Source organism: Drosophila busckii, chromosome 3L (genome assembly GCF_011750605.1).
Source record: "Drosophila busckii strain San Diego stock center, stock number 13000-0081.31 chromosome 3L, ASM1175060v1, whole genome shotgun sequence".
Classification (NCBI taxonomy): Eukaryota; Metazoa; Arthropoda; class Insecta; order Diptera; family Drosophilidae; genus Drosophila; species Drosophila busckii.
The window spans coordinates 14,941,097-14,956,911 of NC_046606.1; the positions used below are offsets into that span (position 1 = coordinate 14,941,097).

Genomic DNA, 15,815 nt, shown 5'->3' on the forward strand with positions numbered 1-15,815 from the left:
TATGTTCTAAGTGATTATTATATAACTCGATCCAAATTAGCATTTGGCGTGGTTTAGCTGCTGCCTCTTTAAAAATATTTTAAGTAGCTTTAGCACATAACTCGATAAAAATTAGCATTTGGCGGGGACCAGCTGCTGCCTCTCTAAAATATTTTTATAAAGATTAAAGTTTAAATATTTAACTCGATAAATATGCATGTATACATGCTTAACTGTGATTTAAAAACTTGCAACAAGCAACGACAATAAAATTGTAAATTTCATAATTTTCGCAAGTGCGTATTGATTACGTATACGTCATAAAATGGTTAAGTATGCGCTTAAAACTTTGTCAAACATTTAGATTTTAGGTTCAAAAGCTAAGTATTTTAAGCATTTTTGAATATTTGCATTTAGTTATGTTTTTAAAATGTTGTATAATAGTAAATATATCTCTTTAAAATTCCAAAAATTCCCTTTGCATGTCATGTTTAATTTCCCTAAACTGAATCAGACTTTAGTTAAATTTGTCAACAGAAAATAGTAATAATAAATAAAATAAAAAGATGGTTAAATTATTTTTGAATTGCTTTTGTAAAATTTTATTTAATACACAAAACTTAAATAAACATAATAAACTTTAAACTCTACATACCTACAGTACAATACATAATAGTCATAATAATAATAATAATAATAAGTAATAGTACACAATAGTAATATTGTCGTTTTAAGTTATTGTACAATGTAAGAAAATCCTGTTTGTTCTCGCTTCCTAAATTCACTTCAAGTGCTTCACAACATATTTTAGGTAACTATTTAAACCAAATGAAATAATACCAAAATTCTTAAGTAAATAAACAAAAACAATTTGCAATGCAATGTCATCTCTACTTAGGTGTAAGTATATATGTGATTTGGATTCTTGGTTATTTCACATCACACTTAAAGTCTAACGAGCTTTGCTTTACTTGTTTTTCCATCTTTGTTTTTGGTCCAATATTTGTGATAGGCATGGAATTTTGCGTGAGAGAGAGAGTGGGGTAGGCAGGGTGATTGGAAAAAAATAAATACTCAGAAAATAATACTCAAAAAATGCTACAAATTAAAATGTAAATGGGAAAATTGAAATTTGTTGACAGGATACGTTGAATGCGTGTGGTATGTCAATTTAAAATTAATATTCATATGAAATGAGACCTTTGCACCTGTAACTGCGTATCGTATAAGGATGAGTGCGGGGGAGCGGGGCTGGGGACATTCGCATAAATAATATATATAGATATATGTTTGTGCTTGAGTATATTGCTCTAGAAGGGGCGTCGCAGCTTTTGAATAGCATTGGTCAAGTGCAAGATTTCTGTATTCATCTGATGCACCAAAGTCTCCAGCTTGTCCACCGAGTCCAAGATCTCGACGCGCTCGGTGTGTGGATTGAAGCGCACCTCGAATGGACGCGACATGGTGCTGACCCAGCGACGGAACTTGTCCTTCATGTCATCGAAGCTCTCAGCCACATAATAGATGGGCTGATATTCCTGATCCTGATACGGCTGCACAGCAGTAACCGCCGGCTCGAACGAACGATGCTCGCACTTGTCGCTAATGGCGTGCAACAGCTCGCCATAAGCACTCAACAGACCAGCGCCATAGGCCTTCACCTGGCCATGCTCCTTGCACAGACCGAACTCAACGGTGAACCAGTAGACCTAAACGAAACAAAGCACAAATTCCTAATGAGCAACTGCTGCATTGACTGCATTGACAATGACAATTAATAATGCACTTGGCCCACAAGCCATGAGACTCTAGAAGGCCAACGTTAGGCAACGGCAGCGTTAAGTGCCGGCCAGGCCAAAATGAGTATGCAATTCAATTACTCATCGTAAAGTGTAAAGTGAAGCTGCTTACCGTGGATAGCTTTTCAATTTCTTCATCAGAGGCACCCAGCGAGGCCAGACCAATCTCCTGTGAGAACTGTGCAAAGCTTGGATCGGCCAGCAGTGGCATGTGGACCCAACAGCTCATGAATGGTATCACTGCAGGAGCAGGGGAGAAAGAGAAAGAGAAAAGAAAAGCGTTAGACATTGTTCATATTGTGCCTAATTAGTTGGGTTGTGCGTGGCATAAAGTTAAACTAATTTGGCGCACAATCAAAGTTGCCAAGCGGAAGGCAGCCCGGACAGCCCGCACCAAGAAGGAGGTGGCGGAAACGCCACAGCACAAAATGGCTGGCAAATGCAATTAGAGTGCGCACAAAAAGCTTTTGATGTTAGCACAGTTGATGTTATGGCAGTACTTACGGCTCGGGTGTGTGGAATGGTGAGTTGACGTGACGCACATACTGTGTGCTCTGGAAGATGCGGAAGGCCAGCGAGGCCAAAAAGTCGCGAGCGGTCAGCAGACCAGCGGCTGGGCGCAGGGTGAAGCCCGTGTTCTTGCGCAGAAAGTCGGACATTTCCTGCAGCTGTGGCAGACGATGATCGACGAAGATCTGCTCGTCCTGCAGCTTCTGGAAAGTGGAGCGATACTCGGCGCAGGCGTGCTTGGGTGCCAGATCCTGCACGGTCTTGAAGACTGAGCGCCAGGTCTTGACCTCCACCTCGGTGTAGTTGATGTGGGGAATTGGATCGCCATACTTGAAGGCGAAAGCGATCTCGGCAATCTCCTTGCGACGCTGGCGATAAACCTTGTCGGCAAAGCCGGGATGGTTCATGTCCAAATCGGGCTCATACTTGGTCATCAAATGGTTGCAGTTGTCCAGCTCGGAGGCGTGCTTGGGGAACCACGGAGCCTTCACGCTCACATTGTTCTCAGCCATCAGATTCATGCTGCTGAACGAGCCCGATTGGCGCAGCGAGCGGATGAGCTGCAGCAGATTGCCACGAGTCATGTCCAGCTTGATGAGCACATCGTGATCGACGCCCTGGATGCGCGATTGACGCGACTCCACATGCTGCACGCTGCCGTGGAATGTCTCGATGGCCTTGAGTATGCGGCCCAGCGAGGAGATGCCCTCCTTGAGGCGCACCACCAACGCGGCGCTCTGCAAAGCGGCCTCAGCTTCCGCTGACTCGGAGGCGGCATTTGCCAAGAGTATCTCGTCCTCGGTAAGACCGTAATCTGCACAAATTAAAGAGAGGTGGAAAAGTTGGCAATCAGTGGCAATGCAAGCGGATTTACTTGTCACGTAAACCATAAGCGGGCTACGTGTGCTCAAGACCCCACCCCCACCCCTACCCCCTCTGGCTCTGGCGTTGACTTAGGGTTGCCATGCAAACGCATTTCAATTGTAGCTGCCATTGTGACTGTGACTTAAGTCGAGCGTAAAAAATGAAAAAAGGAAATGCGCCATTTACCCAACTGTTGACTGCTTCTCTATATATGTATGTATATGTATTTGTGTGTGTGTGCGTGTGTGTGGGTGTAGCCTTTTAGGCGCACACAGCCATGCTTAAAGTCGCAATAGAGTCGCACATTTGCTGAGTGCTGAGCACTTTATCATCTTATGGCACTTAAATCAATGTCGCTACGTCTTTTCAAAGCTTAAGTATGTATGATTGTGTGTGTGTGTGTGTTGCCACGCCCACTTACCATTCTTAATGGGCTCATCGCCTTCTTCGGCTGGCTGCTCAGCGCTGATTTCAGCTTCAGCTTGCTCAACTAATAAAATTAATAAAAGCAAAACAAAACACGCACACTCCACTCCCAATTGCATTTCAAATGGACTCCAGAGTGGGCTGCTCTCTGCAGCTCAACTTCTTGGCTCGACATCATGCTCGCTTGGCTGCTGATGTCATTCTCCAACGAGGCGTTTTAAAATAATTAGGAATAATAATTAATCAAAATAAGATCAAAACAAACTAAGAGCAAGCTGTTGCGGGATGTTTGTTGGCATATATGGAGACTTACCGTTAGCCTTGTTGCGCGCCTCCTCGAGCACGGTTTGTTTGTTCTGCTTGACCACGAGACTCTCGAAGCGCGCATCATCAACCAGGCTGCGACGACGCGATGGATATCCATTCTGCAAGAGCAAAAGAAAGCGCAAGTTTTAAAACTATGAGTGCTACAAAGCGCAGGATGTGTGTGCAGGATATGCGTCGGAAATTGGCTGAAGCGCTGTGGGCGTTTCGGTTGCGCAATCTCTGGCATTGTCACTTTGCCACTTTGCCAGTTTGGCACTTATGCAATGAAAAGTATGCCGTGAAAGCGTTGTAGAAACATCAATAAAATTATTATGTACACGCTGCTGCTAGACAATGATCAGAGCTAGCCTTTTGTCTGCGGCTGGAACTGGGAACTGCCATGTCATGGCTTGTTTGGATATTTTGTCAACAGATTTTCGTGAGCTTGGCGATTAGAGTTGAAAGCGGCTATTCTTATCTGCGCTGCAACGCAGCGGTCATAAATTGATTGGCAGTTGCAGTTTCTCTTCAATTTGGATGATGAAAGAGATGCGTGCCATTGAATCATGTTTATTGATTTCTATTTAACTAAATTGGTTTGGTCTTTTAAGCGCTGAGAAAATAGAAAACAGAATATAAAAACAAAAAACAAAACATAAATACTCACAGATAACAATGAGACCGTCTGTATACAAGGGCAGAGCCTTAACGGGCAGAGCAACACTTTTCACTCTTGTCTCTTGCTCTCGGCTTGCTGTAAATGGTCGAGGCTCTCTCCTTCTGTCGCTGGGTCGCGTCGCTGCTTGCACATCAACTTCATAAATGAAGTCGCACAGTGATTTATTTGTTAAATAATAACTTTGTCGCTTTGACAGCTGCTTAAATTGCTGTTGACTCTTACTGTTGCTGCTGCTGCTGCTGTTGTTGCTGTTGTTCTGCTGGGATGCGAACAGGTTGCAAAAAGCGCCATTGGGCAAGCCATTTTTATAAAGCATTTGAAATTTACTTTGTTGTATAATATTGTGCTCGATTTAGGGCCCTACTATCTATCATCTTCATATCTAATAAGTAGTTATTGCTATAGTTATAGTTATTGAACTCACCTCAATACTGTAGGATTTCTTGATGGCGAACATTTCGCGGTTCTTTTGGGCAGCTGCAACGGCCATCATTTTGTTTTGTGTTTTTTTTGTTTTTAGTTTGTTGAGGTGACAAAAATTTATGCAAAGTGTTTAACACTTGTATACTATTTGCTTTTGGTTTTGGTTATATTATTTGATTTGCAATAAAGCACTCGAAATGTTTCGCACTTTCACTGCTGAATTGCCTGAAGAGGATTCGCTCCTAAACTGAACTGCTTGCGTCTAGAATTTGAAAGCTGAAGCACAGAAGAACTCTCTTTCTCTTGCACAGCACGGGATTTGTGATTGGGATCGGTTTCGTCGATTTAATCCTTGCACGCGTTGTGTGTTAACTCGAAAACTCAAAGCTCGTTACTTTTCGAGAGTTATCCTTTTAGATAGATTTATTTTCAGCTACAATTGTATTACAACAAAGCAGAGCAGCAAACTACTTGACCACAGAAGGCTGGCACAAGTCTTTAGAGCGAATGATAGCGAATCAATGCATGGTCCAGGTTCAGTTGCCAGCGCTTAAATACCCCCAGTGGCGAGAGACCCAACAAAGCGAACGTCAAACGAGCGGCGGCCGAGACCGAGACCGAGACCGACGTCGAGCAGTCGCTAACGCAGCGACAGGTTTTTGCATGACGCGGCTGTGACGTAGTTAAACTCTCAGCGCTCAGCTGGCACACGCTACGTAATTGTTGTTGTTGCTGTTGCTGTTTTTGCTGTTGTTGCTGCTGTCGTGGGGTTTCCTCTCACTAAAGCTGCTGCTACTGCTGCTGCTGGTGCTTGGCTGCTTGGCAGTGGGTCGGCATGGGGCTGACTCGACCAAGTTCAAGTGCGACAGCTAGAATGGCGCTTGGCATTGTTGTTGTTATTGCTGCTGCTGCGGTTGTTGTTGCTGCTTGGGGTTAGCCAAAAGCGCGTGCGCGTCAGCCGCAAACTAGCCAAAACCATAAACAAAAATATATGTACATAACATTTTGGAAAAGCCTAAACAAGCCATAAAAAGCTTAACTATAACAAATAACAAATAAAAACCCCGCTTGAAATATCAAATATTGCTCATACGCGCCGTGTGTTTGACTGCCTAAAGCTTAAGTGCTCCAGCTTAATTGTTTTCGTATTGTAAACATTTTCTATCTGGCGGATACATTAGCGGATGCCAAGAACTTTTGTTAGGGATAACATGCCAGAGAGCTAGAGCTGAAGCTGAAGCTGAAAGCAATTAGCAAATCAAAGAGAAAGTCAAAACAGGAAGTGAGCTGACAGCTGCGACAGCTGGCGGTTCGAAGGTGCCAACCTACAACCAATTATATTGCACAATTATAATAAATGCTCATTTTAGCTAATTTGCATGCGTAAATAGCACACATTTAACTAAGCCAGTAGCCATTAATTAAATGCCGTCAAAGCACGCACTAACATCTGGGCAAATATCTCAGCCACTTACTTATTAAACTATATATAGTATGTATATGCATATATTAAATGATAGGTAGCGTTGCAGCTGACAACTGTCAGCTTATTACATATTCCTGTAAGCTGATAACGAGCTCCATATGCAATCGATTGCTGCTTCAAATGCAGCAACAGCCGCAGCAGCAGCAGCAACAGCGAGGCTGAGGCCAAATTGCTAGGCTGCTGCTCTTGCCGCAATTTGAATGACATTTAGTGTTCGTTAAAGTTTGTTAGCTGCAAATTGCATTTAACCAAATTCAGCGCACAAAATGCTCGATTTGCCATTGATCTACATACGTAGCCATGCACTTGTTGCTGTTGCTATTGCGCTATTGCTGTTGTTGCTATTACTGCTAGCGCAAAATAATAAAAAAAAAATCTAGTCATCCTTGCAGCGAATTTTCAGATCTAATTAGAGATAACTAGATAAACAGCTGCCACTAACAAGCTGTTAAATAATGAGCTACTAACTAATTTTCAATACATACTAAATACATACATACATATATCTATTGCAACAATCGACTTGGATTAAGTTATTAAATTCAGCATATGACATAAGCTGTCAGTCAGTCCAGCAGTGACTGTCATTATAATTAATGTCTAGATGAGCAATGCTTTGGGAAAGTTTTTATTATTCTTATTTTGAGGGTTGTTGTTGATTTGTTTGTTTTGCTTTCATTCACAACTTTCTGAACTCGAGTCATGGAAACGTTTTAGATAAACTTAATTTCATTAAAATTATCTAAAATTTCGTTGCATATTATTTTTAAGTATATTGCAATTATTTACTTATTGTTGCAAAGCAAATCTTAAGTCAATATTTATGATCTAACTAAGACTTTGCAGACTGTTTGTATTAAGAATTATACATTTTCCAACTGTTACAATTTTCAACATCATTGCTCTGGAAATAAACCAATTTTCATTGGAGGCTTTTTTTAGATTTTAATTAAATGTCACTTAAAGATTCTGACTCAAATTTAACTCTGACGTGTCAAAAAATCATATTTATTTATAGACTTTTGTATGTAAATCACTGTTATATAAATATTATTCGCTAAAAATAATCCTTTTATTGTTCAAAATGAAAGCTTATCAGTCTGTAAGCCAAACTTCTCACGTTTAGCCGCCTGCTAATTGGCATACAAAAAGTAACAATCACTTGACTAAACATTTACTTCCGATTTTCTGTGCATTTTAGGAAGCAAAAAATGTATTTTTAAACTCGGCTACAGTTATAAAACTTTTAACGCCTGTTCATATAAATTATTATTATGATTTAAGCTAACATGGCTTGAAATCTTTTAACGCTTTGTTTTGTGTCTACGTGCCGCTCGCAATTCGTGGCATATATACATTAACATTTTATATATATGTTTACTTATTTATATTTGCAACTTTTCTTCCGACATTATTTTCTACAATTGTTCTTTGCGGCAGCTGCATAATTATAAAAAATAAAATTGTTGCTTTTTGTTTTTGTTTGATTTGCGTTAAATATTTAAATTTAATTACGCGCAGCATTTGCTCAGCTCATTCTAAAGTTATTAAATGTAAGACAACGCCCAAGGTTTGAATAGCAACAAATATAGAGGCATTGAGTTAAATTGAATCGTGATTCACTTGGCGTAGGCAGAGACCCCCATTCACTGGGATTTCCTTGTCCTTGACCATGAACCTTTAACGGCTGACTGGCCGCAGCTTCTATCCCCTCGCTTCCCCCTGCCATTCAACACCCCCAATAGCCCAATAGAGAGCAAGCTAACTGATCAACCAGTTTGTTTGTTTGTTGGTTTGTTTTTATTGAAGTTTCATGATCAAACACACCAAACTAAGTTGTGTGGCATACACACAGCCATACAAAGTACATTGTTTAATTGTTTAATTTTAAAATTACTCCTTTGAGAATTGATTTCTCTTTTATTATTCGTTTTTTTTGGCTTACTTTGAAGGTTGCGCATAGCTCCGGTCTTTTGCAATTTTTGACTTTTGTTACATAAGACGGATTTACTTAATTTGTTTTATATGCGCACGTAATGATCAATCATCAAGCACAAATAAAACATGATAATAAAACTAAAAAGAATTTTCGGGTTTCAAACAAATTAGATTCTATAATTAAACTATTCGCTTAAGCTTTGCTTTTTTACGGTTCAGCTCATTGTGGGCAATAAAAAATGTGAAATAAAAAAGTATCAGTTAAAAGTCTTTCAGTCACGTAGTCCAGAGATAAAGTTTTCGACGATCGATCACGGGCAGTTGACAAGATGAAAGCAGTTCCGTTGCGTTAGAAATCAAAGCAAATTTAAAGTTTTTTATTAAATTGCACAAGGACACTATATAGAGCTATCTCTCTCTTTCTATCTGGCTCTTTTGCCCTTGGGATATCTGACTCCGCAATTTCCTAGAATCTAAAGTTTTGCTGCAAGGGCCTTCCTATGCAACTAAATATTATTCATAATTCAATTAAGCGCAATTAATAATACAATTACAGCAAAAAATTCTAAACATACTTTATTCTCCATTCTATTTACAATTATGTGCATTAATTACAAACGGCAATCATATTATTACATTTTTTTTTTGCACTCTGGCAATTATTAAGCTGTTGCTTTCCCAAAACGCTCACTCGAACCCGATGAGCTGTTCAGGGGGAAGCCACAGGCTAGTGATATATTAATTGTTAAATCACGTGCCATGTTCCCCACGCTGGTCAACTGCTTTCTAAGCGAACTCGTTTTGAGACTGAATCACAGCCAAAGCCACAGCAAGTTGATGACGATTTTGGATTTGTTGTGTGTCGCACATTTAACCAATAACATTGTTTATGTCAAATATGCTAAATAGCCGCGTGAATTTAAATTGTTAATGTTTTGGTTTGGACTTTATCAAGCGCACGTGCGCCAAACCAAAACACATGCTGATGAATAATCTTAAAATATTTGGCACAATTTGCAACGGGGGACTTACTCTTGGTTTGACGGTCTGCAAACATTTTGCTAATTACATTGATTGACTTTAATACGCAAGTAGCGCACGCTACTGCGCTGACTAACTTTAGGCGGGGGTTTCTATAGAATAACGAATTAACTGTGCCATGTGACCTGATCGAATCAATGTCGCTTCGCTTGTTTTAGTAAACAACAACTTTAAGCTCAAGCGCAACATTTGCATATCCATGTCATGTGTGTGGTTTGTCTAGTCACCAAAGCGGCATTTTACAGCTGCTGAAGTTTGGCTAAAGCTTTCCGCTGCTGTTAAATATTTTAACGCTGATAATTAATAATCACCATGTCGTATATTTGGAAAGAAATCTTTTTATCACTTTGCCTTACTTAAGCGCGATTTTAGGGCGTGGCATTATTGGCAGCTTAATCACCCAACAAAATTAACATGAACGAGCCCCCAAAAAGATCACAGTATACAAATAATTTTATTATTATCAGCTCGTTGTTAAACAAAGCACAGCAAACAATAACGAACAAACTGAACCAGTTTACAGCGACCAACTACAACAAAGAAAGTTTAAATTTAAAGCTATACATTTTTTAATTAACAGCAGCAATTTGGCCAATTAAAGCACCAGCATGTGTGTGTTTGTGTGTGTGTGTGCGTGTGTGTGACGTGTCCTTAGCATTTTTACTCTTGACCCGATTAGCTAGAGTGGTGCTGGTGGTGGGCGTAGGCGTTGTGCCACCTGTTTAAAAAATCAATAGAGCCTGCCTTTGACAGGGCTGGCAGCTGTTGTCATGCAAAAACAAAAAGCTACTCCAGCCCACTGTCCACTGTCCACAGCCCACAGTGCACAAGTGTTAAACTGTATCTGACGCATACAAGTGTCTGATGCTCTGGCCTGGGGCATGTAAATCACATTTTTGGATTGGCTGCTTGTTAAGTGTCAAAAATTCCCCCATGCTGCAGTTATGTTGACGTCTTTGGCACCTGATTGCAGATTGTGGCCAAAATAAAAAACCAGAATATTAATAGATGTTGGCGGCTGGTCTTCGGGAGCAGCTAAGTCTGGTGTTTCCCCAGCACGCACCTGCGTCAGCAGACGCACTGAGTCAGCCTGCGCTGTTGCTGCAACAGAGATCAAGTTTAAATTTTCCCACTTACATGGGAATTTTTTGCGCACGTTCTAATTGATGTGTGCTCTGTTTTTGTTTATTTGTTGCGTGCTAATTGGGCGGAAATGCTGCGGTTATCTACGCATAAGTTTTGATCGGGTGTTGGGTTTATTTTTTTGCAGATTTGCATAAGTCTCTTTAAAATATTTCCTAGGAAACGTTCTGAACTATCTTTTGAAATTTAACAGGTCAGCGCAAACAAATTTTTGTTTTGGATTTTCTGTTACAAAGCGCTCAAACTGGTTTGTGTGTTATTTTATAGAGATTTATAGCGTATTTAGCACGCTTCACTTAGCACCCAGTTCTTATAGAATTTTATGTGTGTAATTTGTTTGATAAGCTACTGGGCATAATGCTTATGTAAATTGTTTGACTGTCAACCTCTTGTTGTCTTTAGCCGCTGTCAAGGCGAGCCAAAAAGCGATTTGCGCATTTGCTTTAAACTCGACAAACACATACACACACACATACATGTACATGTATGCTAAATGCTGTAAGAACTCTTAAAATGTTTTTTTAATATAAATAAAAAAAGAATATAAAAAATTAAAGTTGCGTGACCAATGTTTTTAATTACGACACAGGCCGCCTTCAATTACGGCGCTTAGTCAATGCGAATGAAGGTCAAGCAGTAGCACTTTCTAAGACCAGGCCGATAAATACAAGGTATATAAGTATATATATATATATCAAACATTAGATTAGTTCTAAACATATTTGTGGGCAGCGCTGGCTACTGTGTGCGCAAATTAAAATAAATTAGAATTTTACAGCACAGCTGCTCATAAAATTAGCAAACAGTTTCATTAGCTGCCCAGCTGGCGAGCAACTAACTAACTAACTGACTACTTAGCACATGGCTTAAGCTAAGCATACCAGCTAGGGTGAAATGTGATGGCTAATTAGCGTCGAGTGTCAATTGCGATCGCTCATTAAGCGCATACTTATTGTTGCAATGTGTAATGTAAAGCAGCACAGGCTGACTAAATATTTAGTATATACTACACATATAATTAGTGAACGTTGACAGATATGTGCGCGTGCAGCTCAAAACATTCCAAAATTCCATTGAACTTGAGCACTGAGCAATGAGAGCGCGCTCCGTATGCAGGAAGTCAAGTTTGTTGCTTAAGTCTTACGTTTATGTCGGAACTAAAGCTCGCTGCTTGGCAAATGTGATAAGCTGCTTGTAACAGCCCTAGAGCCATTAGTTGGTCTACGTGACACAAGCCCAGCAGCTCCAATGATATAATCACAGCATTTACATTAATCAAATGCGTAATAAGTTGCTGAAGATGAAGCTGGAGCCGAGCAAATTAAGTTGTAGCTCAATCAAGCGGCTTCAAGTTCAAACCACACCCTCTATCATTTTAAGACCATGCAAAACCACAAAAACATATTGACAACTAAGGCCGTCGTACAATTTCCAAACAGAAGTTCAATGCACCGCCAAACGGCAACAGCAGCAGCACAGCAACAGCACTGCGGCAGCTTCAAGGGAGCAAAATGAGAGCGCTCGCGATATTTTTAAGCGCGCATTCAAATTTCAATTTGTTAACAGCAGGCAGTACACGCAACTGCTCAACTGATTCACAAACGGAAGTGCCGCAGTTGACTAAAGAAATTCTTGTAAATTAGCGACACACGCATACAGACACACACACACGCACACACATAAGCTATTACAAGAGCGTTTAATTTAAATTTAGAAAGTAAAAGTACACAAGTTCTGATTCTGATTCAGTGCATGCAAAATTATCGTGCAAATTGAGGCAACAACAACAACAAAAGCAACAACAATGATACAACAACTTGTTGGCATGTCATGCACACATTTTCCTTGATTTATGCCATAGCTAACTGCACACGAAATCGATAAAAGTCTAAGCTAACGTGCTCATTACAAATGTAATACAATAATTAAGTAATCGTAAAACGCACATTTCGACTAGGAGATGCTCTCCAAGCTACGAATCTAGCTAAAAACTAACTAGCATTAACCAATTGCATTATACAATTGCACTTAAATTGTAATTAAAACTTTTAATGGCCTGAAATTACTAGAAGGGGATTAAATAATCGTGAAAAATTATATTTAATATCTGCATGGCATAAGTCACTATAAAAGGCTCTGACAATTAGTTAATCATATATTTTTAATTTTTGCCATTTACAAGCAACAAAAACTACAAACATAATTTTAAAATAATATTTTAAAAAATTTCAAACAATATTTGTATAAGACTTTTACGTTCTTTTCATAATTAACTCAATATAAATACTATAAGTAATAATTATGTAGCGAATTTATAAAGCTCAAGACAAACTTAAGTAACTAACTTAATAGTGATTCAAAGGACTTTATTTTTTTTAAAGAAGCAATATCATATTTCAATATTAAAAAGGAAAAATAAACTAAATTGTTAAACATCTAAGTTATTAAAAGTCCAGAAATAACCTAATAAACCGATGTCTGAAATATAAAGCAAATTGAAAACATTGAATTAAATTTTATAATTATCTAAATCGTATTACTAACTTTTATACTCCAAAGTATTATTTATACATTATACATTGTCTTAACAGTTTGTAAAACGCTTTTCTTAATTGAGCTCAATATCATAGTTAATAAACCGTCATAAAATATTTAACAATTGCAGTGTGGCAAACACTAAAAATATTGCTGTTAACTACATTGTAATTGTAATTGTAATTGCAATTGCAATTGTATTTGTTGCTTAGCAACAACAACAACAACGAGTTTATTAAATGCATGACCTTTTTGGTCAGCAACGTAACGACGACGCACAGTCTTGGGTTGCAGTGGGTTCTGATTTCTCATTCATTATCATTATTGTTTATATATATAGATGTGTTTATATATAGACTTTATATTGTTTGATTATTGTTAGATATATCTAGGCTTGAGCTCATAAATTTTGCAACGCTTGCAATGCATAAATCTTAACCGGAGGCTATTTTAGAATGCAGTCCGACTTTGAGTTTACACGTGAAAATTGCTGCGTGACTGTAAGCACCCAGTACCCCAGGCCTCTTGTTAAAAATACAAAATATTTAAATCGTATTAATTTTGATTTAGCAGCAATTAACATATTTGAGATTCTTATACAAATCGCATTACAAATCGCAGCACAAATATTTGAACTTGTTGGCTCAATGAAATGTTAAAAATAAAACAAAGTGCAAGCCAATTCTGCTGACAAAAAATATTATGCAATTTTCAATTTAAAATGAAAATATTTTTTATTGCGCGTATTTTGCAATAATTTTTGTCAGATTTCAATTAATTGTTACCGGTTTGTTTGAATTGTTGTCTTACATAAAATATAAGTATGCATGTATATAATTTGGCAATCGCACCGATTAACAATATTTAAAGAAATTTGTTGCTGGTGAATAAACTAATTAACATGCGCATTGTACAATTCAATCGCATGAACCGGATGAACAACTATAAGCAATAATCAAAAGTTTAACTCCTGTCTCCTCTCTCGGCCGGCAACTGACATGCTGATCATTAATCAACGTGGAACGTTCTTGTTTATAATATATACATACATAATAAGTAGATTACCCATGCGTCATGCCCCACTGTAAATTGCTGAAGAATAGGGCGGGAAAGCTTCATGCTGAGTTGAAAAGCATTGTTAATAATATGTGCAAATATTTTACATGTTAATTAAACATGAAATACTTAATCAATACAATAGATAAATTGTAAATAGTTTTTTTTTAGCTCATGAACAGTCGAACAATTGTTAGGCATTTATTTATATATTTATTTTTATTCATGCAGCGATAAAATTACGACTCGGCGGCAGTAGCATTGAATCTGTTGACCTTTGACGAAGAAACAACAAGTTAATAAACTTTGAATGCAGTCCATGCCCAAAGATTCTTTAAATGCTTAGAGATCGAGCGACAAGACAAGTTCGTTGTTCAAGTCTTTTGTTTGCAGCCAAGCGAAAGCCACAGCTCTCCAATAATTAAAGCTGTGCAATTGCAGTCCATACTAGTATAGTAAGTAATTCTTAATTGCTGTAGCTGTAGCTATTGCTGTTGCTGTTGCTGTGCGAGGCAAGTGTCAGCCAGTCTGGCACGTTTGTCGAAGGGGTAGTAGCTACTAACTGGCTAACTGGCTGCATGTTGCATGGTGAAGGGCAGGCCAGTGCCTTCGGGCTGTGTGACCGCCTGACGATTGTGCGATTGTATGCAAATGAACGCGTGCGGCGCTTAAATTGCATAATAATTGTTGAGGGGCTGGCGCACTCGACGAAATTAATGTTCACTCATTGTACAATATGTAATATAATTCTTTATTGTAATTTACTTTGCTTACATACATGTATGTGTCTGTGTTGTTGTTGTTGTTGTTACTGTTGCTTTTAGTTGTATTTACTGTGCACACGCTGCACTAGAATTTACATACATATATAAAATTTTATAATTGTTATTAATATAATATTTAGCTTGTGGTTCTTTAAATATGTTTGTTGCTGCTCTTTATGCTCTAGGTACCAGATTTTTGTTAATTATAATTAAATATATATATTTATATGTATATAAACTATGTTAAACGTTATCAAATTTAAAATTTAATTTTGCAAAACATAAGCGTTAACAACTTAATTAATTCCATTCATTAGCTTTATTATGCATTTCTTGCTTTTACTAAATATATATATTTATTTATTTAATATTATTTTTAAATATACGTATCAAGTATTTGCTTTGTATGTATGTATATATATATATATATATATATTAAGGGCGCTGTTCCATTTGCTTTATGCATCTCTGTTTCTTTATGTTAATAGCGACTAAGACACTCTTTGCATTTGCATTTTTGTTGCATAAAATATTTTGCATTGAAATTTCTATAAAATTTTACAGAATTTAAAGCTACACTTTGTGTCTGCATGTATATATATATATATGTGTGTGTGTGTGTGTGTGTGAGTATGTTGGTAAAAAATTTAAGTTTCTACGCTTTATTTGTATGTACAGCGTTATTGGTTCTGGGGGCAAAGGCTGCTGATTCATGGCGGAATGTTGCACATGTGGGCTGTATGTATGCATGTATGTGTGTGTGTAATTGTATATTTAATTTACTTTGGATTAAGTTTAGACCGTACTGTTAACTTAGCATATTTAACAAAAATTTTTACAATATTTTGGCTTATTACAAAACTAAA

General features: G+C 38.1%; 2 protein-coding genes across 2 annotated transcripts; both read right to left on the minus strand.

Annotated features, from left to right (window-relative positions):
* Positions 1-722: 722 nt before the first annotated feature.
* Positions 723-3,650, minus strand: LOC108599866 (tyrosine 3-monooxygenase). Its single transcript, XM_033293505.1, is given in 5 exon segments — positions 723-1,688; positions 1,891-1,992; positions 1,994-2,018; positions 2,283-3,102; positions 3,574-3,650. Coding segments are annotated over 4 exon segments (1,116 nt in total). The 5' UTR covers positions 2,873-3,102; positions 3,574-3,650; the 3' UTR covers positions 723-1,289.
* Position 3,651: 1 nt separating this feature from the next.
* Positions 3,652-5,515, minus strand: LOC117134796 (tyrosine 3-monooxygenase-like). The gene is made up of 3 exons (XM_033293702.1): positions 4,988-5,515; positions 3,892-4,003; positions 3,652-3,794 (listed from the first exon to the last, which is right to left on the minus strand). Exons 1-3 carry the CDS (start codon positions 5,054-5,056, stop codon positions 3,652-3,654), a joined length of 324 nt encoding a protein of 107 aa, XP_033149593.1. The 5' UTR covers positions 5,057-5,515.
* Between the last annotated feature and the right edge of the window lie 10,300 nt (positions 5,516-15,815).

Excerpts from the sequence above, each read along its gene's own strand:
- LOC117134796 (XM_033293702.1), bottom strand. The coding sequence starts at position 5,056 with ATGATGGCCGTTGCAGCTGCCCAAAAGAACCGCGAAATGTTCGCCATC. Across the intron at positions 4,004-4,987 it reads AGAAATCCTACAGTATTGAG|AATGGATATCCATCGCGTCG; the intron begins GTGAGTTCAATA and ends TTGCTCTTGCAG. Across the intron at positions 3,795-3,891 it reads GGCGCGCAACAAGGCTAACG|ACGCCTCGTTGGAGAATGAC; the intron begins GTAAGTCTCCAT and ends AATTATTTTAAA.